This window comes from Mytilus trossulus, chromosome 2 (genome assembly GCF_036588685.1).
Source record: "Mytilus trossulus isolate FHL-02 chromosome 2, PNRI_Mtr1.1.1.hap1, whole genome shotgun sequence".
In the NCBI taxonomy this organism is placed as follows: domain Eukaryota; kingdom Metazoa; phylum Mollusca; class Bivalvia; order Mytilida; family Mytilidae; genus Mytilus; species Mytilus trossulus.
The window spans coordinates 35,917,208-35,943,938 of record NC_086374.1 but is presented as its reverse complement, the minus strand read 5'-3'; the positions used below and the strand labels follow the sequence as shown (position 1 = coordinate 35,943,938).

The window sequence follows — 26,731 nt, the reverse complement described above, 5'->3', positions numbered from 1 at the left end:
CTAAACGTTACTAAAGTTATTGTGCACAAACCAAGAAAAATGCTTATTTGGACCTTAATTCCTGAACTGTGAGACCAAAACACCGAAAATCAATCCCAACCTTCCTTTTATGGTCATAAACCTTGTGTTTAAATTTCATAGATTTCTATTTATTTTTACTAAAGTCAGAGTGTGAGAACCAAATGTCTTCGGACGACGAAGACGCCATGATAGCAATATACGACTAAAAAATTTCAATTTTAGCGCTTGTATAAAAGGTTATGTAATCCTGAAGTCAAAACATTTTTTTCTACTTTCTGTTTACTGTTTTTACAATGCCGCACCACTTCCAGTAAACATGATATCCTTCCACTTCCCTGAATTTCCTCCAAAAGATGCAAGATTTTTTAAAAATCTATATATATGTTTCAATTCAGCATTAACCCCATAATTAAACAGAAAAAATAAGAGATCAGACTGGTACCAAAAGTTACAATGACAAAATGCTTATTAAAAAATTCTGTTCCTCTCATGGTGTTTTAAATAAATAGCTTATGGAATAATAATTGTCCTGCTGGCAGCCATCTTGGATGATAGATCAGTTTCAAAGTAACAATATTTGGTCAGCACTTTGTTAAGAACATGCTTGCCATGTTTGGTTCTGTCCAACTTGGTGGTTCTCTAAAAGAAGATATTTGTATGTATTTCCCATAGGGTCCTTTGTTAGACAAAGTCACCATCTGGTGGCCATCTTAAATGATGGATTGGCTACAAAGTAACAACACTTGGTCATCAGCTGTTTTTCCAATTTATAAAAGGATACAACTCTTTAGTTATAGTGACACTTCCCAATTGTTTCGTGGTGAGAAGCATCGTGTAAAAGTTTCATTACATTAATTTGGTGAAGCCAAGAACAAAATCCAAAAAAAACACTTTTGAGTTTGTCCTTCACCAGGATTAACTCATCATTTACCAGATAAAGGGGATCGTCTGTATCCCTGCACTATCAACATTCATCAATCATCTTAGTGATCGTCATTGTGCAGGATAAACTAGAAATAATGTTTGTTCTGAGGGAACTGAATCATAATTACCTAATGACAGCAGTGCTGATTGTTAATTATGAGAATTTAAATTTGCCGAATAATCTATGCAATATAGCATCATAGTTTTCCAACTACTTGCTAAACATGGTAATGGAAGTGACGATGTATGAATTATGTTCACTTTAACCAAGGATTTTGACAGAAACACATTGAACTTGAAAGTTGTCTATCGACATGATAAAACTTTATGACCTTGTCTCCTTGTATTTGCTATGAACAATTATTTTTTTTAAATGAATGAACATATTATGGGGAGAACACTGCATAATAACGCTTGATCTTTCTTAAAATAGTATTTGGAAGAATAGTTAACTTTTATATCTAAGACCTGACAACATTCAAACTATACTGGAAACAAAAATATAAAACTTCTATATTAAGATTTAATATTCAAACTGGACCGTCAAAAATACAAGAAGTTTTTAGACAATCAATTCTTCACAAGTCAACAATAGTATCACTCATTCAGCACTATAATAATTTAATGTCCATAAGATGATGAATGTATTATGACTGTTCTTCAGCCAATTTTTCTGCCTTTTTAACGACCTCTTCAATTCCTCCTACCATGTAGAAAGCTACTTCTGGTAAATGATCTAATTCACCTATAAAATATATCAAAATTCAACATTATTATTTATGCTATATGAATATAAATCAGTTTATCATAATATGTCTTTACCAAAAAAATATGCTATAAAAAGAAGATTTTTCCCACCACATCATATTCAAACTAATTATAATGACTGAAAACAGATCTATAAATGATGCTTTAAAAAAAAAATCCACAAAATTTCTTCAATCATAATAACAACAAATCCCACAACAAAGAAACCAAGTCATTTTTATATGTTTTACAGGGAAACAAGCCATGATGTATCAAGGTTTTCTTTTAACTTTTCATTATCTTGCATTCTGCATCATTTGTTTAAGCAAGACAAACTTATCTTATTTTAAATGAAATTCAGATTTGAATTTAATAATTGTCCCCACAAAATTTACTTTTTTTTTTTTTTAAAGAACTTTCATGGCAATTAACCCAAAAAAGTATGTTTTAATTCTAACTTAAAATTTCCATGGCTATAATTAAGTTTTATGTAATCTGAACTAACCTGACATAATTTTCTGGAATCCAGAAATTGATTCTTTGAGTGGTACATATTTTCCTTCTGATCCAGTGAAAACTTCAGCCACTTGGAAAGGTTGTGATAAGAACCACTGAATTTTACGGGCTCTAGCTACAGTTAATTTATCTTCTTCTGATAATTCATCCATACCCAAAATGGCAATGATATCTTGTAATGATTTGTAATTCTGAAAAAAAAAAAATAAAAAAAAATGATTTAACAATACAATATTTATGGTATAACCAAAATAATTTTGACATTAATGATGGAATAACATATTTTTTTCGTTCCTGAAATAAGGAACAGCAAATGTCCAACATTTGGCTAACACATTTAGCAATCTTATTTTACTTAATTACAAATGAAAGCTTCACCAAGAGTCAATAATATCTAATCAACCAGGTGCTCAGCACGTCGCAGCTTCATACGACCGCAGATGTCCACCCAAGAACAGTTAGGGCAAGTATAGACACAACATTCAAGCTTGATACAGCTCTGAATTTGGATTGTGATCACATTTTACATAATATGAGTTTTTGACACAAAACAAATGTCAAGATCGTAAAAATCTATTGTGCAATAAAAGATTTCTTTTCAAAAATTTGGAATTTGAGGGAAAAAAGGAAAACTGCCCCCCCCCTCCCCTTTTTTTAGCAACTATTCCAAAACCTGACATTTCTTTATACATAACTTACAAGAAGTGTAAGAGAGGTAAATTAGAACATACCCAACATTGTATGTTTAATTTTTTTTAATTACCTCCCGTACACTGCTTTGAAATTGTCTTAAGGATGTTTGCTGCTCAGTTCATAATAAATAACTTTCCTAAAAACTAGTATATATTGATAGGGGAGTAATTGAATTATCAAAAAAGAAAAAAAATATAGGGGTCAATGTGCTTGTTTTTGAGATATTAGCCATTGAAATTTTGGCGGGAAAATGTTCTCTTGATTTTTCATAGCTTTATCATTGACCAGTTACCAAAATGGTTAAAGTTCTCAAAAACTATCAAAAAATAAATAAAATTTTATAAGAACTTTACAAATGGCGCCTTATTGTACTTGGTAATGATTTATAAAAAGAAATATGGGGGTTCATGTGCAAATTTTTAAAAGACATTTAAGTGGATAAAACCAGAGGATTTCGAAAATCTAGACAGAAAGTCCAAAATATGACAAGCAGACATCCTTATTAATTGTCCATTGACCAGAGAAAACCTAGATTTCCCCCTTTTGCCCCTAGTTCTTAAAAATGTTGAGCAATAACCCCAAAAACAATACTAAACATCCTTCATGATATGGAAACTTGTGGTATAATTTCAAAGAGATTCATACACTTAAACATAAAAAGTAAAAATACAAAAATACTGAACTCCGAGGAAAGTTCAAAAATCAAAAGGCAAAATCAAAAGTCCAAACACATCAAACGAATGGATAACAACTGTCATATTCCTGACTTGGTACCAAGGTTTCCAAAACGGTCATATATTCAGGACATTTGTATTATGTCCGGTAAAAGTCCGGCTGGGCAAAGCATGAAACGGTCATATACTTTTTAGTTTTCAAGGCTTTCTTAAAAGTCAGTCATTTTAACATAATTAGCGATCTTTTTGACCCAACCTATATGCCCTTAAACAGCCACACATGTCCGGTCATAAAAGTGACATGATGATTAATTCCTATCAAAACAACCACTACTTCAATACCTTCTAATTTTAATCAAGGCTAATTAGTTGTTGGACACCTGAAATCTACCTGTTCAGTTGACAGGTAAACTATTTTCATTACCGGACATTGTATAAATTGATCGGTCTATTCAAAGTTATTTTTTACATTTCAGTGGGTTGTATCTAATTAATTTAGTCCAAAAGATTAAAATTATAAGAAAAACCTTATAAACATGATTTCATGAAAAAATTTAAAAGGTTTTCGATTAAAGAATCGTCAGAACTACGCTGTACAATCTAGAACATGTGTGCGCATGTCCGCAGGTTCGAAATTTAATTCTGCATCCTACATTTCTTAAAAAACGCTAAAACTATCATTGATACCTGTATCAAACGTTCGTTTCTAGTAAATTGTTGAAGAAATAACGTGAAAAGAGTTTCTTCGCTCAGTCTTGCTTTGAAAACATACACGGATTTTACTTATCCGTTTCTGGTCCATGTTTTACCATTGTCAAGTCAACATCCGGTTTAAGAATGTGATTCAAAACAAAAGTAAAAGTTTTTTAGAACATCATTTTGCACAAATAAAGAGTCTTTGGCAGACATGAGCAAGCTGATGTGCTGTCAATTTAACAGTTTACATCAGAACATCAAATTAATATTAAAGTAAACCTTAAATATCGTTTTTTTTTAATTTAATGTCAATCATTGGGATGGCCAATTGCAAGTGAGTTTCATGATTCCCTTTTTCGACTTAAGTCTTTAGGGATTAAAATCAGGATCAGATATAAAATGTCCGGCTGGCTCAAATATTTTTTGGAAGCCCTGCTTGGTACAGACATTTTCTGATGTAGAAAATGGTGGATTGAACCGGGTTTTATAGCTAGCTAAACCTCTCACTTGTATGACAGTAGCATCAAATTCCATTACATTGTCAATGATGTATGAACAAATATATTGTTTGAAAACTACAAAAATGCTTATTTTGGGCCCACTTTTTTGGCCCCTCATCCTAAACTATTGGGACCATAACCCCCTAAATCAATCTTAACCTTCCTCAAAAGTGGTATTGAACCTTCTGGTAAAAAATTATAGAGATCCATTAACTAAAACAAAAGTTATTGTCCGTAAACTAAACGCATCTTCGGATGACGACATGATACCATTATATGACGCAATTTTTTTTTGGTGGTTGTATTAAAAGTAACAAGATGTGGTTTGATTGCAACTATGGCAAGTCACGACTATCTATCAAAAGAAAAAACTTGAGACAGTATGGTTAACTGTAAAATGTCATGTAAACGAAATGTGAAATCAAGAAAAAACCAACAATATTTTACCTGTAAAACCTTTTGTACGTTACGGGCTACTGTATAATGTTCTTCTCCTACTACAAATGGATCCAAAATACGTGAATTAGAATCCAAAGGATCTACAGCAGGGTAAATACCTAACTCAGCAATACCACGAGATAACACAGTGGTGGCGTCTAAATGAGCAAATGTTGTAGCTGGAGCAGGATCTGTCAAATCATCAGCTGGTACATATATAGCCTGAAAAGTGTATCAATTCATTTATAAATGGTAGTTATGAGTGATATAGTCAAGAAAAAGATGGTAATTGTATCCTGTGCAATAAATTCATGGATTTAGAATAAAAAGTAGGAAATGTTTTATTTCTCATAGTCAAGAGTTGTGGAAATATTTAAATAACACTTGAATCTGACCATCAATACCTCATAGAAAGTTTAACTGGAAAGAATGAAAATAATTGAACAGATAGAATGTGATTTTATCATCCCTTATAAGCATTTCACTATTTTAGACATTTTTATGAATTCTTTTAAGAATCAAAATATATCACTATGGGGCTATATCTGATTAATACCAATACTTATTTCAATGTATGATTCCAATTATTCAGTATATTAAACAAAAAATCAACACAAGGTGTCCTGAGAGAAAGCATTTGATAATACCAAGTTCTGAATAGGGACAATGACTGGTCCTTTGAAGTGCCCATTAGAATATTCACATGTGGAGTGGAAAACTTGATTTTTGGGGCAAATTTCCTCAATCAGATTAGTAATTCTATAATTCAAGTTCACAGAAACCATTTCTTTGAATTGGGTTATTTTGAAATAATTTTTTCCATCGTTTCTTGAGTGTTTTTACTCACAAGAAATGTTAAGTAAATAATTGATAAAGACTTCAGTGCGCTGAAAAGTTAAATCACAGGTAAATGATTTCTTGATAAAATGATAAATGAACAGATACATTTGCAATATACAGGGTGTCTGCCTACCTGTACTGATGTGATGGAACCTTTCTTGGTTGTTGTAATTCTTTCCTGCATGGTACCCATGTCTGTTGCTAAGGTTGGTTGGTAACCTACAGCTGATGGGATACGACCTAACAAAGCAGATACTTCAGAACCTGCTTGTGTGAATCGGAAAATATTGTCAATAAACAACAACACATCTTGTCCTTCCACATCACGGAAATATTCTGCTACAGTTAGACCAGTCAGAGCAACACGGGCACGTGCTCCTGGAGGCTCATTCATCTGTCCATATACCAAAGATACCTAGTTGAATTGAAAAAAAAAAAACTGATTATTTTTGAACAACCAAAACTTGTTTATAGTATGAAACAAACCACCAGTGTCTGCATGTTGAGATTTCCAGTTTGCAAGGAGTAACTAGTAAATATATCAAGGTCTGTCTATTAATACAGTTCATTTTACAGTTACCAGATAAAATGTGTTTTTTAGTTTCTGAAGGGAGCAACAGAATGCTCCAAAATTTGTGGTACGTTGCTGATATAATACATGTACATGTGCCTGCAATTACATTTGTCAAAGATATGTTTTGAAAGAAAAACTTTCAATGGAAAGCTTTAGTGTATAAATGCAACTATGTAAATATTTGACCCTTTTTGTTTTTAGAAAACACACATGGTTTTTTATGCATGAATATGTTATACAAAAAGAAAATCTTCTTTGGGGCTTTCAAAATCAAAACAAAAGAATGTTGACATTACTTTGTTTTTATAAACCATCTTCATGAGCTAACATGGAAGCACAGACTGAAAATAATCTTTTTGCCATGTTCTAGATTTTAGAGTAAACAAGTTACAAAATTATTTTTAGCTTATTGTAGAGTATGGAACATTTTCCCTATTCCAGTCAAATTAAACAGAAATAAACAGATAAGCTGCCTCCATATTGGTCTTTTCATATGTTAATAAATACCTTTGATGTGTCGTCTGTCAAGCTGATAACTTTAGATGTGATCATTTCATGATACAAGTCATTTCCTTCACGAGTTCTCTCCCCTACTCCTGCAAACACTGAGTAACCACCATGAGCCTTGGCAACGTTATTAATCAGTTCCATAATCAATACAGTCTTTCCTACTCCGGCTCCACCAAAGAGACCTAAAATAATCAGTGTTTTACAAAATTAAGCTGATTCAACAAATTTTACTAAAGAGATCAATTTCTTATCTTGTAATTGTTTTGACGATGATAATGGTCTTAGTTGAAAATTAATGCAGTTATAGGGGACCAAATTAAACCGACTCCTTTTTATATTTGAAGACCTAATCAACAGACATGCGTAAATTTACTGTCAGATTCAGATAATCTGGAAACTTAATTTGTGTTATCCAGGAAGTTCAGTTTTGATTTAATACAGACAGGTGATTAATATTACATTAAGGCCTTTTTTTTTTAATTAGTTGGTTTACGGATCCGCCGACCCGATTTTGTTTAAAAGTGAAATAAAATTAAAATTTTGATTTTGTGTTGTTTTTTATTCCGCCGACCCGATTTTTCGAGTGCTGTGAATAAAAAAATCCGAGGCGTTCCAAAACGTTTTGTCTGTGTCAATAAAGCGTTTGTAGTGAACGGCGTATTTTGAAAAGCTTCGAAATGACGCAGACGAATTCAAAAACCCAACGAGGGAGGACCATGGAGTCTGACGGCTTCATCTACTTTCAGTTGAATATTAAAAGAACTATCTGCAGTTACCTGTTGAAAATAAAACATTGATCTCAACTTTTTATTTCTTTGCCACCATTTCCACTTTTCAGCGAACGGGATTCATGCATAATTTAGATGCTAACAAATTTCTTGTCTGTACAAAATATGTGTTTTAGTCAAACTTTGGTACATTGCTATTTCTTCATCAGCATGATAGGATCATGAACACAGTTGATTATCAAACATTTCATAAATCAAAGAAATTTGTTTATGTCAAGTATATTGTCCTCAAAAGATTTTTGGGTCAAACATGCACATATATTCATACGTGAAGACCACGTGCACCTTAAATGTGATGGTATTGTGTTCACCTGGAGAGTGAGAGATCTTGGGTTTGAACCTTGACCCGGTCAAATCAAAGACTTAAAAATTGGTATCTGCTGCTTCTTCGCCAAGCACGCTGCAATTGCAATTATTAAAGGAGTCAGAATAATGTGTTTGGGTAAGGTAACATATCTTTGGGGGAACTGTTACCTTGTGAGCTAGCACATTTAAATTCTGGCTCAGTGTGTCAGTTTAGCATTTCATTTCTCATTATCATATTCTCATCCTAATTATGCATCTGATTAGCCACTAGACATTAAACAGCAATTGACCATCCATCCATCAAATGCAAAGCATATCAAGATAAGAGCTAAACTATTTCTCCTCCTCAACCCCTGTAATGTCATGAATGAACAGCATTTTTTTTTTTTTTTTCCCTCCGACTCAAATTTTTCAGAACAGTTATACGTGAACAAAAAAAAAATCTAAGATTGCTATTTTATTTTTATTTTTTTTACCTCCTCCGACCCTAACCTTTGACACTAGTTGTCCGTAAACCAACTAATTAAAAAAAAAAGGCCTAAGTAGACTTGCATGTAAATAGATTTTCTAACAGTAACTATAGGTTCAAAGGAGCCTGCATCACCTACCTACAAGTTATGCAATATTAATTAATGTTGATGTAAGATTTCATAAAGTCAATAAAGTGTTTAGGAGTCTGAAAACTAGTACATGTATATTAAGCCATGTTGGGAACAAAATCTCAACTAGAAAACATTACAGTAATTTTGACCAATTTTTATTTCAATTTGCCTGAAGTTTTAACAAAAGAAAAACTTTAATAAAGTCATGGTGATTACAATACACCAAGAGAGCAAAAGTTTGTGCTGTTCACGTAATGGATCGGTAGTTTCTTTCTGAGATCTTATATCATGGGATTTTCAGCTTTCCTCTACCAGGAATACAGCTGGGCATTTAGCAGTATGGGTTTGGATTCCAAGTATGTCCTCTCCGGTTTCCCATTCATTGTCTAGGCATTTGTGTGGCATCAGGGGGACCTTATCTTTTATTTTGTTTATAATGTTTTTTTTATATTTTGAGGATGACAGAGTCGGGTGAGTGAGTGTGTTTGTATGCTTTATTACATTGTACTTATCAGTGTTCTCCCCAGGCCTTTAAAGGACCACGGGCCCGCGATGTATTATTTACTACCGCGGTGGTATCGTTCTTGCCGCGATGTATAATTTTTCTCCGTGGTGCTAAAGTTTTCGGTAAAAAAAAATCGTATTAAAATCGGTAAAGTTTCAGATGACTTCAACTTTCAGTGAGGGTTAAAATTTTACATCAAAATTGACCAGTTCTGAACCAGTTTAATCCAGTATTGACAAGTAGATTGTTTACACCACGTGATCGATTTACCTGTTGAGGTTAACCTTGATGATTGAATTTAATCGATGTACATGATTCTCTTGTGTTTTAATTAATTAAGAGATCATACTTTTAATAACAGACTTGTAATAGGGGACAAGCAGACATTTGTTAATGACCTCTCTTACGCCAGTCTTTAGTCAAAATAATTTGCCTGTTAGAAATTAATTGTGGAGTTACTTCCCCTGATTTTGCTTATTATAAATAAATGCTCCTCACGTATAATTTCTCATTGAAGATTAAAATAATGTACAAATTGAATGCAAATCTATATTAGAATGTTACTTAAAGGATAAAAACTTCCTTAGAACATACCAACAAAAATGTTTTGCAAATTATTTTAGAGAATCATACCTTTATTGATACACAGACATTTTATATTAAATTGGTAGTATCTTGAGAAATTGTTGGCCTTCAACCGACTGTGCGAGGGCTGAAAAGCCAGTCAAGGTTGTTAAACACTTCCATATATATAAATTGTTCAGGAGAAATGCCTAAATTTATAAGGAATGTAAGTTTTATAATTACTTTTACATTTTAAGATTTGGTATCAAAAGTTAATCTTGTCCAAAGTTCATTGTTATTGTCACATCTATCATGGGGAATCAGTAGTGTAACTACAAGTATTAGATCAAAATGGCTTGATCAAAATAGAAGAAGTGATTTTAGTTTAAAGACTAATTGTGCTTTCTTTTCCTTTTCAAAGATATTAAAGTATACAAACTGTTTTATTGATTTACTTTTTCTACCAATAATGTTCTGACCCAAAGTCCATACAACACAGTACCATAGTAAACAAAACAAAGGCAAAAAGGTAATGACAAAAACTAACAAGAAAAAAATAAGCGACGCAACGCGACACAAAATATTGTAAAATTCATTTCGTCACACGTTACCCTGGTGCTATCCAAAAATCCTGGGGAGAACACTGCTTATTGCTTTGGGGTAGGTTAACTTTCTGGTTGTAAGACCTGGGAATCTGGATAGGCAAATGCTCACAGTAAATCTGTATCGATACAGTGTGTTAAATGTCTTCTTCTTTACCTAATAACCCATGGAGGAGGGAGATACAGAAAATACATACATACTGGCCATTTTATAAGCCACAAGACTTAATTTTTTTTTTTTACCAAAATGCATTTATTTCACCATAGACTACAGTTGAGCAACTTTGCTGTCTACTAAATAGTTTTATTCATAATTGCATTTTTTAAATTACCCTATTAGATTGACACTTACCAATTTTACCTCCCTTAGCATAAGGAGCCAACAGATCTACAACTTTGATTCCAGTCTCAAGTACTTCTTGAGTTACACTCATGTCTACAAAATCTGGAGCTTCTGCATGGATAGACAAATATCTGGAAAACAAAACAACTCAGACAATTATGATTATACAAATGTGTTATTTTGGTGGTGATCTGCTGCGGTTGGTAGACTCTTTTAACATACATGTAGTAAGTACATGTACAGAGAATGCATACACTGAAAAGTCTAGCCTAACCAATGTAATGAGATGAAGCTCAGATTTAACTGCCACATAGATATGAACACCATAAATACAATCAAGCTACAAAACAAATAAAGTTTGCCCTAAACATGAACGGTTCTGTATTTTGCATACTGGTATCTTTAACTCAAACATGTTAAAACTAGAGACTCTAAAGAGCCGGTGTCGCTCACCTTGGTCTATGTGAATATTAAACAAAGGAAGCAGATGGATTCATGACAAAATTGTGTTTTTGTGATGGTGATATGTTTGTATATCTTACTTTACTGAACAATCTTGCTGCTTACAATTATCACTATCTATAATGAACTTGGCCTAGTGGTTTCTGTGGAAAATGTAACCGGTAGTAAAAAATAACAAATTTTATGAAAATTGTAAAAAGTTTACTATTAAGGACAATAACTCCTTAGGGGGTCAATTGACCATTTTGGTAATGTTGACTTATTTGTAAATCTTACTTTGCTGAACATTTATGCTGTTTACAGTTTCACTCTATCAATAATAATATTCAAGTTAATAACCAAAAACAGCAAAATTTTCTTAAAATTACCAATTCAGGGACAGCAACCCAACAACAGGTTCTCTGATTTATCTGAAAATTTCAGGGCAGATAGAACATGACCTGATGAACAATTTAACACCATGTCAGATTTGCTCTAAATGCTTTGGTTTTTGAGTTATAAGCCAAAAACTGTTTTACCCCTATGTTCTATTTTTAGCCATGGCGGCCATCTTGGTTGGTTTGGCGGGTTACGCCACACATTTTTTAAACTAAATACCCTAAAGATGATTGTGGCCAAGTTTTGATTAATCTGGCCCAGCAGTTTCAGAGGAGAAGATTTTTGTAAAAGATCTATAAAAATTACGAAAAAATTTAAAAATTGACTTTAAAGGGCAATTACTTCTAAATGGGTCAACTGACCATTTTGGTCCTGTTAGCTTATTTGTAAATCTTACTTTGCTGAACATTATTGCTGTTTACAGTTTATCTCTATCTATAATAATATTCAAGATAATAACCAAAAACAGAAAAATTTCCCTAAAATTACAGATTCAGGGGCAGCAACCCAACAACAGGTTGTCCAATTCATCTGAAAATTTCAGGGCAGGTAGATCTTGACCCGACAAACAATTTAACCCACGTCAGATTTGCTCTAAATGCTTTGGTTTTTGAGATATAAGCCAGAAACTGCATTTTACCACTATGTTCTATTTTTAGCCATGGCGGCCATCTTGTTCGGTTTGGCAGGTCACGCCACACATTTTTGAACTATGTCCAGTGCACGATGTTTTGTCGATATTGTCAACATCGCAATGCCAACTTTATAGAGTCATTATTGTGTTTACATTGTGTCCTATCAATATGTTCTATACCTTTCTGTTTACATCGTTCACATCGCATACATCGCAATGTTAACAATATCGTGTCAACATCGTGTTTATATTGTATATATAGAGTCTATACCTTTCTGTTAACATCGTTCACATCGCAATGTTAACACTATCGTGTCAACATCGTGTTTATATTGTGTATGTAGGGTATATACCTTTCTGTTAACATCGTTCACATCGTACACATCGGGATGTTAACAATATCGTGTCAACATCGTGTTTATATTGTGTATGTAGAGTATACCTTTCTGTTTACATCGTTCACATCGTATACATCGTGATGTTAACAATATCGTGTCAACATCGTGTTTATATTGTGTATGTAGAGTATACCTTTCTGTTTACATCGTTCACATCGTGCACATCGGGATGTTAACAATATCGTGTCAACATCGTGTTTATATTGTGTATATAGAGTATACCTTTCTGTTTACATCGTTCACATCGTACACATCGGGATGTTAACAATATTGTGTCAACATCGTGTTTATATTGTGTATGTAGAGTATACCTTTCTGTTTACATCGTTCACATCGTTTACATCGCAATGTTGACAATATTGTGTCAACATCGTGTTTATATTGTATATAAATATATAGTCTCTACCTTTCTGTTTACATCGTTCACATCGTATACATCGCGATGTTGACAATATCGTGTCAACATCTTGTTTATGTTGTATATATAGAGTCTATACCTTTATGTTTACATCGTTCACATCGTATACATGGCAATGTTGACAATATTGTGTCAACATCGTGTTTATATTGTAAATAATTATATATATAAGGTATCTACCTTTCTGTTTACATCGTTCACATCGTATACATCGAGATGTTGACAATATCGTGTCAACATCGTGTTTATATTGTAAATATATATATAAAGTCTCTACCTTTCTGTTTACATCGTTCACATCGTATACATCGCGATGTTGACAATATTGTGTCAACATCGTGTTTATATTGTGTATATAGAGTCTATACCCTTATGTTTACATCGTTCACATCGTATACATCGCGATGTTGACAATATCGTGTCAACATCGTGTTTATATTGTAAATATATATATAAAGTCTCTACCTTTCTGTATACATCGTTCACATCGTATACATCGCGATGTTGACAATATCGTGTCAACATCGTGTTTATATTGTACAATGTATATATAGAGTCTATACCTTTATGTTTACATAGTTCACATCGTATACATCGCAATGTTGACAATATTGTGTCAACATCGTGTTTATATTGTATATATATATATATATATATAAGGTATCTACCTTTCTGTTTACATCGTTCACATCGTATACATCGCGATGTTGACAATATTGTGTCAACATCGTGTTTATATTGTATATATATATATATATATAAGGTATCTACCTTTCTGTTTACATCGTTCACATCGTATACATCGCAATGTTGACAATATCGTGTCAACATCGTGTTTATATTGTAAATATATATATAAAGTATCTACCCTTTTTGTTTAGATCGTTCACATCGTATACATCGCGATGTTGACAATATTGTGTCAACATCGTGTTTATATTGTATATATATAGCGTCTATACCTTTATGTTTACATCATGTTGTTTGTGCTGTATTTGGACCCTTCTACAACGAAATTTGTTTTACATGCACACGTATAAAAATTGCTACTGTTAAATAGATTAAAAATTCTGGTAAGAGTTAAAATTTGAGCTCCAAGAAATTAAAAGTAAGATTGCAGTTTCTATTTTTTATGGGTGCACCTCTTTTTCTTTGGATGTATATTCTTTTGTTACATTTACCTTTATTACGGTATGTGTACCTTTTTTGACAATACTGATTAATGATAGTTAAGTTGAAAATAACTGATTGTATCTGTGTGCCAATTTAAGCACTTTCTGCTTTATCATATTGGCCATTTTTTTCTCACAAGACCTAAATAATCAAGAGATATTCAGCTACCTTTGTATTAAAAGAACTTGTTAACCTTTTCAGTCATGTTCGAAATCCGACAATTTTACTGTATCACTGTCTACAGCCATGTGATCACATTAAGTAACCTGAACACGAACCTACATCTCAACTATTGTTACTTGTTTTTAGTGGTTTTTTCCATTGTTTTCTTGAAATTTGCAAAACTTTCAGTGGCAAATATTACATAAACATCATCAATATTTGTCTATATGAGTGGAATATTCTTTCACCAGACGGACCATTAATGTGTTGGTTACTATTTAGCATGTAATTGTACATAAATACGTGCATAGATGCCAACCCCCTTTTGACACAATCAGTAACAAACTATCAAATTTTCCGTATTTTTGAAAAGTTTTCAGTAATCATTCATAAACGTGCATTTACCAATACAAATTACTGACAAGTGGTTGCATAGTGATGTGCACGAAATTTGTCGTTTAACATGTTGTCTGTAGTATGTATTCCATTCATTTATTGTTCAGATGTTCTTGACTAGTAAATTTTCGTTTTGTCAAGGAGAAGTAGAGAAAGGGGGAAAGTTACTTCATAAATGCAAGTTTGCCTCTTCGGAAGTCAGTTAGTTACTCAACAATAGGTTGATAACTCCCGAGAAACCGGAAGCATTACATTAGCGTTTTCTAAATACCGGACCAGGACGGAAAAGTAATGATAAAAATCCGTGTTTTAAAAAATTGAACGGCGATGATTGGAAATCCGTAACTATTCGACTTTGACCGTAATAGCGTAGTTTTTATCGCAAAATCGGAAAAACTACGCAAAAATCGTAATGGTTGGCATCTATGTACGTGTATGTGTGAGTGTGTGTTAAATATTTCTACTGATGTAGACTTTTTAAGCCAAATGTATAATATGTGCTAAATTGGTATACCTTCGTTTACGGGACGTATTATGGTATATCGTTGTCCGTCTGTCCGTTCGTTGTCATCACGTCAGACTCTTTAACCAATTGACATAAAACTTTGGTGAATTTTTTAGTTTTTTTATGAATTTTATATTTTATGTTTCTCAGTTATAGGGTTTTATTCATTATAAAAGGGGGATTTATCCGTTTTCGGACAACAACTAAATATTGCTTTCAGCATTTTTCATAAAACTTTGGTGAATTTTTTATATCTATTTATGTAAGCTTCCTTTAGAATTTTATAGATTTTCGATTTTACGATTCAGAGATATTGGGTTTTATTCATTAAAAAAAGGGGTATTTTCCAGTTTTTGTACGATAACTCTAAAATACTTCCACCAATTATCATAAAACTTTGATGAATTATTTATATCTGATGATGTAAATTCCTTTTAAATTTTCATAAATTTCTAATATGACATTGAGAAGTAATGAATCTCTCTGAAATTGTACCACAAGGTTTCATATCACAAATGAAAGGCTGAAATTGAGTTTAGGGTGCATGTAATTGCTCAAAACCTTCAGGAATTAGGGGCCAAAAACAAGCATTTTTCTAGTTTTACTATTTGACAATAACTTGTGTTTAAATGTGTGGATCTATCTAAAAATGCACTACAAGGTTCCATTATCCAAAGGAAAGGCCGGGATTGAGTTGTGGGGTAATTATTCTAAGAGGGGTGGAAAGGGTGGGGTGTCATATTTTGCACAATAGTTTTTTAAGACCTTCGACCACATATATTTTGTGTCAGAAACCTATATTATCTCAAAAATTTGATGATCACAATCCAAATTCAGACAGTATCAGAATATTGTGTCCAAACGTGCCCCAACTGTTTATGATTCAACATCTGCGGGCGTATCAGGCTGCTCTCAGCGAAGCTTTTTATTGTTGTTGTAGTTAATCAATAGTATCAAAATATAGAACTAGGCATATCGTTTGATATTCCCAGATTATTTGACGTCTATAGCGGCTTTATGTTTAACTTGCTGGTCCTACAGTGCGTTAGCGACAGTTTGAAGAAGTACAACTAAATATAATTTATTTGTGTGCAAATATTGTTTTTATTGTCAAAATAATGAGCAAAATGTAAAATTTAATACAGTGCTTTATTTTATTAACGTTTAATATTTTAATAAACATGATTACTAGATACGAATCACTCATTTCCATGCTCAACCCCCCCTAAAAAAACAATAAAAAAAAATAAAAGACGTCAATCTAATTAAAATATTGATCTCTGATTACGTTATACTGCATATGAGCTCAGCTCAGCTCATATGCAGTATAACGTAATCAGAGATCAATATTTTAATTAGATTTTATACTGCATATGAGCTCATATGCAGTATAACGTAATCAGAGATCAATATTTTAATTAGATTGAAAAGACGTAAGATGTCATAGGAATTTACATTTGGGAAGAATGGACAACACTTTGATAATTTCTATCGTCACATGTAAAATAAATAACGATTTCAAATAGCACTTTAAACATAATTTACGTCCAGTGGCAAGTTTAATGCAATATTCAGAATTAGAACATATTAATTTTGACCCTGCTTTGTATTAACCCGACAGGCTGAGTCGAAATTATTTATACATGTAGAATAGAAGACTATAGTTATGACGTTTTCTGCATGTGATATGAAAATAATGAAAGTTATTTACAATACTCTGATGAACCAAGAAGGTTATCATATAACCTCCTTGGATGAACAGAAAACTACAGATTCCGGAAGCTGTACGCTAACATGCTGTTACTCTTGACCTATTAATATCCCTCTTCCCCTCCTCCCCCCCCCCCCCCCAGAAAAAAAATAAAAATATACCATGAACCCTACATACAGCATCGCGACAATACGCTCTAAAAAAAGTATATGTCACATACTTTGTTTTCAAGAAAATGGTTCTAGAGGGGGGTACTTAATAATATTGAATATGCTATGAATTTCAAACGTTCTTACTGATTATGTGTTTTGAATAGATACGTTCTTTTTTAACATAAGGGTCTGGATAGAGGGTCAATCATTTATTAATATTAAGTTTGTGTTACCAATATTTTTATTCTTTATATTTTAGCACCTCATCATTTTCTAATCTTTTCTTTCTTTTTTTTAACTTTTATTCAGCAGTATTTGTCCATTATTCTGTATTCCGTAAACCCTCATACAATCAGACCCTTCCTTATGGACACGTATTTTTAATTTAAGTATAACAGTTGTAAAAACATGATATGTTCATTATCAGTTTCCTGCTTTAGTTGAACTTTCCTTTGGGCGACTCGTTATCTTACAAATTAGCAACTTTTACGACAGACTCGAAAACGGCGACGTCATAATACAGTCACGACACTATAGCGGCACCGAAAACGATGCGTATAGTGTGATTTCCCTTTAACGACGTCAACGATGTAAACAATATCTAAGAGTTCAAACAACGTCAACAATGTTGACACAACATCGTGTTAACATTGTAAACATCGCTATGTTAACGATGTCAACGATGTAAACAATATATAAGGGTTCAAACAATGTAAACGATGTTAACACGACATCGTGTTTACATTGTAAACATCGCGATGTTAACGATGTCAACGATGTAAACAATATATAAGGGTTCAAACAATGTAAACGATGTTAACACGACATCGTGTTTACATTGTAAACATCGCGATGTTGACGATGTCAACGATGTAAACAATATATAAGAGTTCAAACAATGTAAACGATGTTGACACGATATCGTGTTTACATTGTATACATCGCAATGTTAACGATGTCAACGATGTAAACAATATATAAGGGTTCAAGCAATGTAAACGATGTTTACACGATATCGTTTTAACATTGTAGATATCGCGATGTCGACAATATTGAATAAACATCCTGCACTGGACATGAATGACATTTTTTAAACTAGACAGTGATTTTGCTAGCGCTCGTCACTCTCGTATTTTACGAAAAGGTTTTCAAAATGACGAAAATATTTCATATCAATTTCGTCACTTAAATTTGGAAAGTGTAAAAATATTTACACATCAAATTACTTGAATTCTACCTGTCTTTATGTTTCTGACAAGTTTATGACCTGAGGTAATTATCGTTTACCAAAGGTGTTAAAAGTTGTGATGACAAGTAATCCGCCTATCGCCAATCAGATGGGTCACTAATCCCTTAATTAATATTATAAAACCTCATAAATGACCATCATAATAATCTATTTAAGTTAAATCAGTCAGTCAGCATTTCATTTTAATAATTTCTCACAGTTCTGTCGTATTTTCGTCATTTGAACACAATTGATAATCTCACGGGGGGGGGGTCTCTTCCTATAAAAAGGTATATACATATGTGCCGCTGGAATGGGTCCCTTTTTTGATCCGTCAAATATATCAATGGGGTGCAATTTTACCGATTGTGATATATCAATAGGTAGTAATTGACCGATTGTGATATATCAATGGGTCATAAATTTCAGTTTGTTGTGCAACGATCTTCACTGAATTTCCCAAACTCTTTGTCATTAAAATTTCCACATCTGCTGAAACTTATTTACACAAGTTAAGCTGTGAAGTCATATTGTTTGTGCTATTGCACCTTCAAAACAGTGTTTTTACTTGTTATTGTTTGAAAAGTTCAATATTTCATATAAATTAAAGTGTATTGTATAATTGAAAAGTGTTTTTGATGTATAATAAGATTGTATATGCATATAGGTACTATTTGAGCTGATAAATATATGAATGGGTTATGATTTCGCTGTGAAATATATGTATAGGTAGGGATTTCACAATTACTCAATATATGAATGGGGGGTGTTTTTAAAATCCCAGCTGCACACCTGTACCCAAAATCCCATGTTGAGACCCCCCCGTGGATAATCTTCCCGGACATTTCAACTTTATATAAATTTTAATATATCCCTTACGATCATGATTAGCAGTTTGCCGTCGTAGTTTTGTCATTTTACCGTATTTCGTCTACTTTATATAAATATTCATCAAAACTTTAAAAAGAATGAACTTTATTCAAAACGTAAATATTTTCACTTGCAAACAGGTGCTTCCTGTTCTATGTATTGCGCATGCGTAAAAGTTCGTAGATGAATCCGGTTTTATTCTGAAATTATTATTCAATTGTCACTTCCCGTTTTCATTTCATTTCGTTTTAAACGAAAGTAAACGTGATCTACAGTCTACAGTCATTAGAATTGTCACATTAAGTACATGTATAGATGCAGATCCTTCTATCCAATATTAAAGTAATTGATTCCAAATAGATATTTAAATGTATTTTCAAGGATATAAATGATTGAGAAGTGAAAAAGTCGTTACAAGTTCATTTGTGCAGTGGTTTAAAAAATAGAGGCACCCAACTTTTGTTGATAAGGGGTGTGCCCTGAAAATAACTGAAGTGAAGTTGTGAACCATATTACAAGATCCCTGTTCTTATCAACATATCTTAGCATCACATCAGTCAATTCATTCAATATTGCAAATAACTGCATACATTAGCAATCCTAAAGTCTTCAAAGATCCTAGACTAGTCCTTGAAGGACTTGGACATATATGTATAGCTAGTTTGATAAACATCCTAGATCCATTGCTATTATAAAAAAAATAAGGCTGATTTTTATCACGCGCAAAAGTGACTAAAGCCCTCAAAATCCTAGCTGAAACCCTGCTAGATACCCCAATGATGATTGCGGCCAAGTTTGGTTTCATTTGGCCCAGTAATTTCAGAGGAGAAGATTTTTGTAAAAGTTAACGACGCCGGACGCCAAGTGATGGGAAAAGCTCACTTGGCCCTTCGGGCCAGGTGAGCTAAAAAGTTAAAGAAAAAGCAGACCACTTATGGTTATTGATGTATACATGATCTATGAGTTGATAAAAACTTACTTGTCTGTGTTAACTGGTCCCCTCTCATCAATTGGGTCTCCTACAACATTAATAATTCTTCCCAGTGTAGCTGGTCCTACTGGAATTCTAATTGGATATCCTGTATCTATACAACTTGTTCCACGCACCAAACCTTCAGTACCATCCATAGCAATTGTTCTTACAAAGTTCTCTCCTATAATCATAAATAAAAAATATATTATACATGAACATTATCATACTCCAATCTTAAAAGCAAACCTAACTGTTTATGACAAATTATTTCTAATGGTTATTATATAAAGTGCCAAATAAATGTACCTTCAGTTCATTGTACATGTAATTTCATTATTTAAAAAGATCATGCTATTGATTTTCTTTTCATGTTTCATCATGTTCATATGGATATAGTTTTTTAAATTGACTTTTACCAGTCCTCATACATGTAACTGAAGACTTCAGTAACTGGTTCTTTACATAAAGGGATATAACACCATAATACCTCCTGTAAACAGGCATATAAAAATAGGGAATGTGTCAATGGTATGCAGATGATGCACCCCTTTGCAGATCATATAAAGGGACAAAACTGTTTACCATTAAAAGTGACACTACCCAACTTAGTAATTGATTTAAACATTTGTGAATTGGCAATAAAACAACATTTTCATGCAATTTAATAGTCATATCACAATGTGCTTGTGTGCTAGACAAAAAATAGGTAGCATTTAGGACAGTATTTCCATTTTTTATATCTTTTTTTGTCTTCAGGTATGGTACAGAATAGACTTCAGATGACTTTTAAATTGGAGATGTTGGAGATGTCAAATGGTTAAATCAGATCTCCTGGACTTATTGAGGTTCAACTGTTTGTGTTATTTAAATAATAAATAAAGTACCTAAATGCTGAGCTACTTCAAGGATGAGTTTTGGTGTTCTGTTCTCTACCCTCAAGGCATTGAGAATTGGAGGGAGGTCTTCATCAAACTGGACATCCACAACAGCTCCAATGACCGACACCACACGGCCTTTTGCTGTTTTAGTTTGTGCTGCTGCTGCGTCTGCTGCATAGTAACCTACAATTGAAAAGGGTATGCAAATCAAAACTTATTTTATTTTTATCAAGAATTTTTTTTTCAAGTAAATAATGTTCCACCAAATATCTTTATACATGTTATTTGAAGTTTTTCCAAGGTGAAGGATATATTACATTTTGAACATTTAATAACAGTGCTGTCTGATAACATGGTGAATGTGCGGGTAACTATTTGTTGAAGTGCTAGCGCTGTTGTCTGGTTATTATTATTTCTTTTCAAACTAGAGGCTCCAAAGAGCCTGTGTCGCTCACCTTGGTCTATGTGAATATTAAACAAAGGAAGCAGATGGATTCATGACAAAATTGTGTTTTGGTGATGGTGATGTGTTTGTAAATCTTACTTTACTAGTCTTGCTGCTTACATTTATCTCTATCTATAATGAACTTGGCCCAGTAGTTTCAGTGGAAAATGTTAATAAAAATTTACAAATTTTATGAAAATTGTTAAAAATTGACTATAAAGGACAATAACTCCTTAGGGGGTCAATTGACAATTTCCGTCGTGTTGACTTATTTGTAAATCTTACTTTGCTGAACATAATTGCTGTTTACAGTTTATCTCTATCTATAATAAAATTTAAGATAATAACCAAAAACAGCAAAATTTCCTTAAAATTACCGATTCAGGGGCAGCAACCCAACAATGGGTTGACCGATTCATCTGAAAATTATAGGGCAGATAGATCTTGATCTGATTAATAATTTAACCCCGTGTTGGATTTGCTCTAAATGCTTTGGTTTTTGAGTTATAAGCCAAAAACTGCATTTTACCCCTATGTTCTATTTTTAGCTGTGGCGGCCATCTTGATTTGATAGTCGGGTCACCGGACACATTTTTAAAACAAGATACCCCAAAGATGATGATTGCCAAGTCTGGATTAATTTGGCCCAGTAGTTTCAGAGGAGAAGATTTTTGTAAAAGATAACTAAGATTTACGAAAAATGGTTAAAAATTGACTATAAAGGGCAATAACTCCTAAACAGGTCAACTGACCATTTCGGTCATGTTGACTTATTTGTAAATCCTACTTTACTAAACATTATTGCTGTTTACAGTTTATCTCTATCTATAATAATATTCAAGATAATAACCAAAAACTGCAAAATTTCCACAAAATTACCAATTCAGGGGCAGCAACCCAACAACGGGTTGACCGATTCATCTGAAAATTTCAGGGCAGATAGATCTTGACCTGATAAACATTTTTACCCCATGTCAGATTTCCTCTAAATGCTTTGGTTTTTGAGTTATAAGCCAAAAACTGCAGTTTACCCCTATGTTCTATTTTTTGCCGTGGCGGCCATCTTGGTTGGATGACTGGGTCACGCCACACATTTTTTAAACTATATACCCCAATGATGATTGTGGCCAAGTTTGGTTCAATTTGGCCCAGTAGTTTCAGAGGAGAAGATTTTTGTAAAAGATAACTAAGATTTACGAAAAATGGTTAAAAATTGACTATAAAGGGCAATAACTCCTAAACGGGTCAACTGACCATTTCGGTCATGTTGACTTATTTGTAAATCCTACTTTACTAAACATTATTGCTGTTTACAGTTTATCTCTATCTATAATAATATTCAAGATAACAACCAAAAACTGCAAAATTTCCACAAAATTACCAATTCAGGGGCAGCAACCCAACAACGGGTTGACCGATTCATCTGAAAATTTCAGGGCAGATAGATCTTGACCTGATAAACATTTTTACCCCATGTCAGATTTCCTCTAAATGCTTTGGTTTTTGAGTTATAAGCCAAAAACTGCAGTTTACCCCTATGTTCTATTTTTAGCCGTGGTGGCCATCTTGGTTGGTTGACCGGGTCACGCCACACATTTTTTAAACTAGATACCCCAATGATGATTGTGGCCAAGTTTGGTTCAATTTGGCCCAGTAGTTTCAGAGGAGAAGATTTTTGTAAAAGATAACGAAGATTTACGAAAAATGGTTAAAAATTGACTATAAAGGGCAATAACTCCTAAACGGGTCAACTGACCATTTCGGTCATGTTGACTTATTTGTAAATCCTACTTTACTAAACATTATTGCTGTTTACAGTTTATCTCTATCTATAATAATATTCAAGATAACAACCAAAAACTGCATAATTTCCACAAAATTACCAATTCAGGGGCAGCAACCCAACAACGGGTTGACCGATTCATCTGAAAATTTCAGGGCAGATAGATCTTGACCTGATAAACATTTTTACCCCATGTCAGATTTCCTCTAAATGCTTTGGTTTTTGAGTTATTAGCCAAAAACTGCAGTTTACCCCTATGTTCTATTTTTAGCCGTGGCGGCCATCTTGGTTGGTTGACCGGGTCACGCCACACATTTTTTAAACTAGATACCCCAATGATGATTGTGGCCAAGTTTGGTTCAATTTGGCCCAGTAGTTTCAGAGGAGAAGATTTTTGTAAAAGTTAACGACGACGGACGACGGACGACGACGACGGACGCCAAGTGATGAGAAAAGCTCACTTGGCCCTTCGGGCCAGGTGAGCTAAAAAAGGTTCCATGTTATTAATTTTTTGAAAATCTTAGTATTTATTATCAAATGAAAACTACATGAATAAATTAAAAAAATTAAGTGGGCTTGCGTTGAGTTACCAGGTTTACAGTGATCTAAATTGATTCTTATTGGACATTTTCTAACCTTTCCAAATTTTTATTGACAAATGGACTTTAATACATGACTAACAGAACTTTTTTGCCTAGATTTAAAATTGTGATTTTGGCACAGAGAATTTACATCCAAAAGTACCTATAGCTTGGTACCATGTAATGAAAAATTCAGGTAACAGGTCTCGACCTGTTTATTTCCTTACTGCTAAGACAAAATAACCTTATCAAATGAATGTTTATTTCAAAAACCAAATGCTATCAATACAAAACAATTTGAAGCTTTAAGTGCTTCATTTTGTGCTGAGAAATTTATTGCATGTGTATAATTTATGTGTTGTATAATTTGTTATAATGTCTTTCTAAGTGGGTTATGAGCTCATCAGAGCTTACGTTGTCTCTGTTTGTATAGACATCTAACTCTAAATGAAGCTTTTTTATTTATTATTTAAAAAACATGTATCCATGTATAATATGACAATCACTTTTCAATTTATTTTAGTACGTCTACCTGTTAAAATTCGTCAAGAAATTTCAAGGTCAATTTGTTTACAATAGAAATTGAAGTACAGCCATATTTAAAACTACTGCTACATTTAAGTGTTCGTCATTTCGTTACATCAAATCTTCATGTCAACTTATCTGAAACAAAATAAACTAATGACTGTTCTAGTTTAAGAATAACCTTTGCCAAGGGCGAGAACCGATGCAAATTTCTGCAACCGGCTTCATTTGATCATGGATTACAGTCTGAAATATGAGTTTTCAATATCGAATGAGTGATCTTACGTGTGTTGAAATATGCTGGAAGGACTTTAATAGCTGAAGCTGGAACTGCTGATGATGTAAGGCTATGTTGTGTAGCCTTTAACACTCCAGCACATGCCCTTCTTGCTGCATGCATCATGGCGACTGTGAATTTAGTAACATCACGTGACCGCACGGAACTATGGGATATTTGTCAGTTAAAAATATCAAAGCACAAAAGTAATCAGAGACTGGCGTATCTCCTTCCGAAACGTTCTTATAAAACCTGAGTCTTAATAACATCAGAGTGCACTTATTCAAACAGACTTTTTATAACCATTTGTAGTTTGAAATGACACACAAAATTTTCCATTCTTTATATTTATTTTATACACGAATCCCTGAGCTCTACATGGAGAAAATGTTGTTTACTGGATTTAAAAAAAAAAAAAAAATGCCTAATTTATGACCAATTTGTATACGAAATTATGAAATAAGGATAAATATTGTTCACGGAAAAAAATTTCTCCATAATTTTGTATATAATACTTGCGAGTTGAAATGGTCGATAATTTACAGGATCATGCCGACAGAAAGTGGAGTGACTGCATGGGAAATTGTCAATGCGGCGTGACATGTAACATAACTGAAATAAAAATGAGAATGGAAATTGGGAATATGTCAAAAAGACAACAAACCGACCAAAGAGCAGACAACAGCAGAAGGCAAACAACGGATCTTTAACGCAGCGCAATGACTCACATGCATACGCAGTGAAATCATTAAGTAACAGTATTCGACAATCGATTGATACAATTGAACAACAATTGACTTTAAAACATCGATTGATACGATTGATCAAGTTTCTTGTCTGAGTTTCTACATCAAATTGGGGATAAGAAAAAACCATAACATCCCTACTTGACGTTAAATGGTCGTTCAATAACAAACAAACAAAAAGTCATCAAATCATCACCATTTGATGCCACTTAATGTGCATACTAAAGAAAAAAACTAACTTTATGGCAACTATAAAAACAATTGCAAATTTGGATGATTGCTTAGCTATGCATCTTGAAACTGCAACGTGGTCAAATACGATTCAAAATGAGTTGATGGACATATGTGCAGAGCACATATTAGACCAACTTAAGGAACCCTGTATGAGCTCACCATTTCTTGCTTTAATTGCTGATGAAACAACGGATACTAGTACAACGACTCAAACTCGCCTTTCAGTTTGTTTATATTTACAGAAACTATTGACTAAAGTTATTATGAATTATTTTTATGATTCCTGCACGAAAAAGCAACAACCGATGAAGCATAACTGAAAGACATATATACATGAATTTATATTTATAATTGTAAGTATGTTAAAGAAACTCTCTCATTTTTCTTCTTGATACATATATGCACTTCTTGATTGTATTTTTTTGTTTTCTGTTGTTAGGCAGTCTTCAATTTCCAAAATTTGACACATTTGCATCATTAATATATTAAATAGTGAATAAGATAAAAAAATTAAAAAAAATGAAACATAATAATCGATCAAATATTATAATTAAACAAACAGGGGTTTTACTGAACTTACTCCTTTACCTGACAATGCTACTCCCGCTACTAGCAATATGATGCTAGGTTGTTTTAATACACCCGTTCTGCCTACTGATGACTCGGTTCTGAGTGTAAATGGTCCTTCAATTATGTTTAAAATAAAATTATAAGGCCTATCTGGTTTAATCGATTTCTAAAACTATATATTGTACATGTTCAACATTTTTCATTCATTTGTTTATTTCTTGATTTGTGTGAATTAACATGGTCACAGTAAATGTTAATTATTATACTTTCATACCACAACAAACAATGTATTGGTACATGTATCACTTAATATATTTGTATTCAAAAAACAAAACAAACAAAAAATGAAAAGAGAATAATTTTGCATAACCTTTTGAATACTTACTATT

At 33.0% G+C, this 26,731-nt stretch overlaps 1 protein-coding gene across 1 annotated transcript; it reads right to left on the bottom strand.

Annotated features, from left to right (window-relative positions):
* Positions 1–1,454: 1,454 nt before the first annotated feature.
* LOC134707102 (ATP synthase subunit beta, mitochondrial-like) lies at positions 1,455–24,969 on the bottom strand. The gene is made up of 9 exons (XM_063566620.1): positions 24,801–24,969; positions 21,188–21,364; positions 20,310–20,484; positions 10,853–10,974; positions 7,131–7,315; positions 6,183–6,464; positions 5,219–5,431; positions 2,198–2,399; positions 1,455–1,690 (listed from the first exon to the last, which is right to left on the bottom strand). The coding sequence occupies exons 1-9, from the start codon at positions 24,916–24,918 to the stop codon at positions 1,593–1,595; spliced, it is 1,572 nt and encodes a 523-aa protein (XP_063422690.1). The 5' UTR covers positions 24,919–24,969; the 3' UTR covers positions 1,455–1,592.
* Positions 24,970–26,731: the final 1,762 nt, after the last annotated feature.

What these genes read in the sequence shown, in the direction of transcription:
- LOC134707102 (XM_063566620.1), bottom strand. Translation starts at nt 24,918, where the DNA reads ATGATGCATGCAGCAAGAAGGGCATGTGCTGGAGTGTTAAAGGCTACA. An exon ending in TGCTAAGGGAGGTAAAATTG is followed by an intron (nt 7,316 to 10,852) that starts GTAAGTGTCAAT and finishes TGATTATTTTAG; the next exon opens with GTCTCTTTGGTGGAGCCGGA. An exon ending in TGACAGACGACACATCAAAG is followed by an intron (nt 6,465 to 7,130) that starts GTATTTATTAAC and finishes CAATTCAACTAG; the next exon opens with GTATCTTTGGTATATGGACA.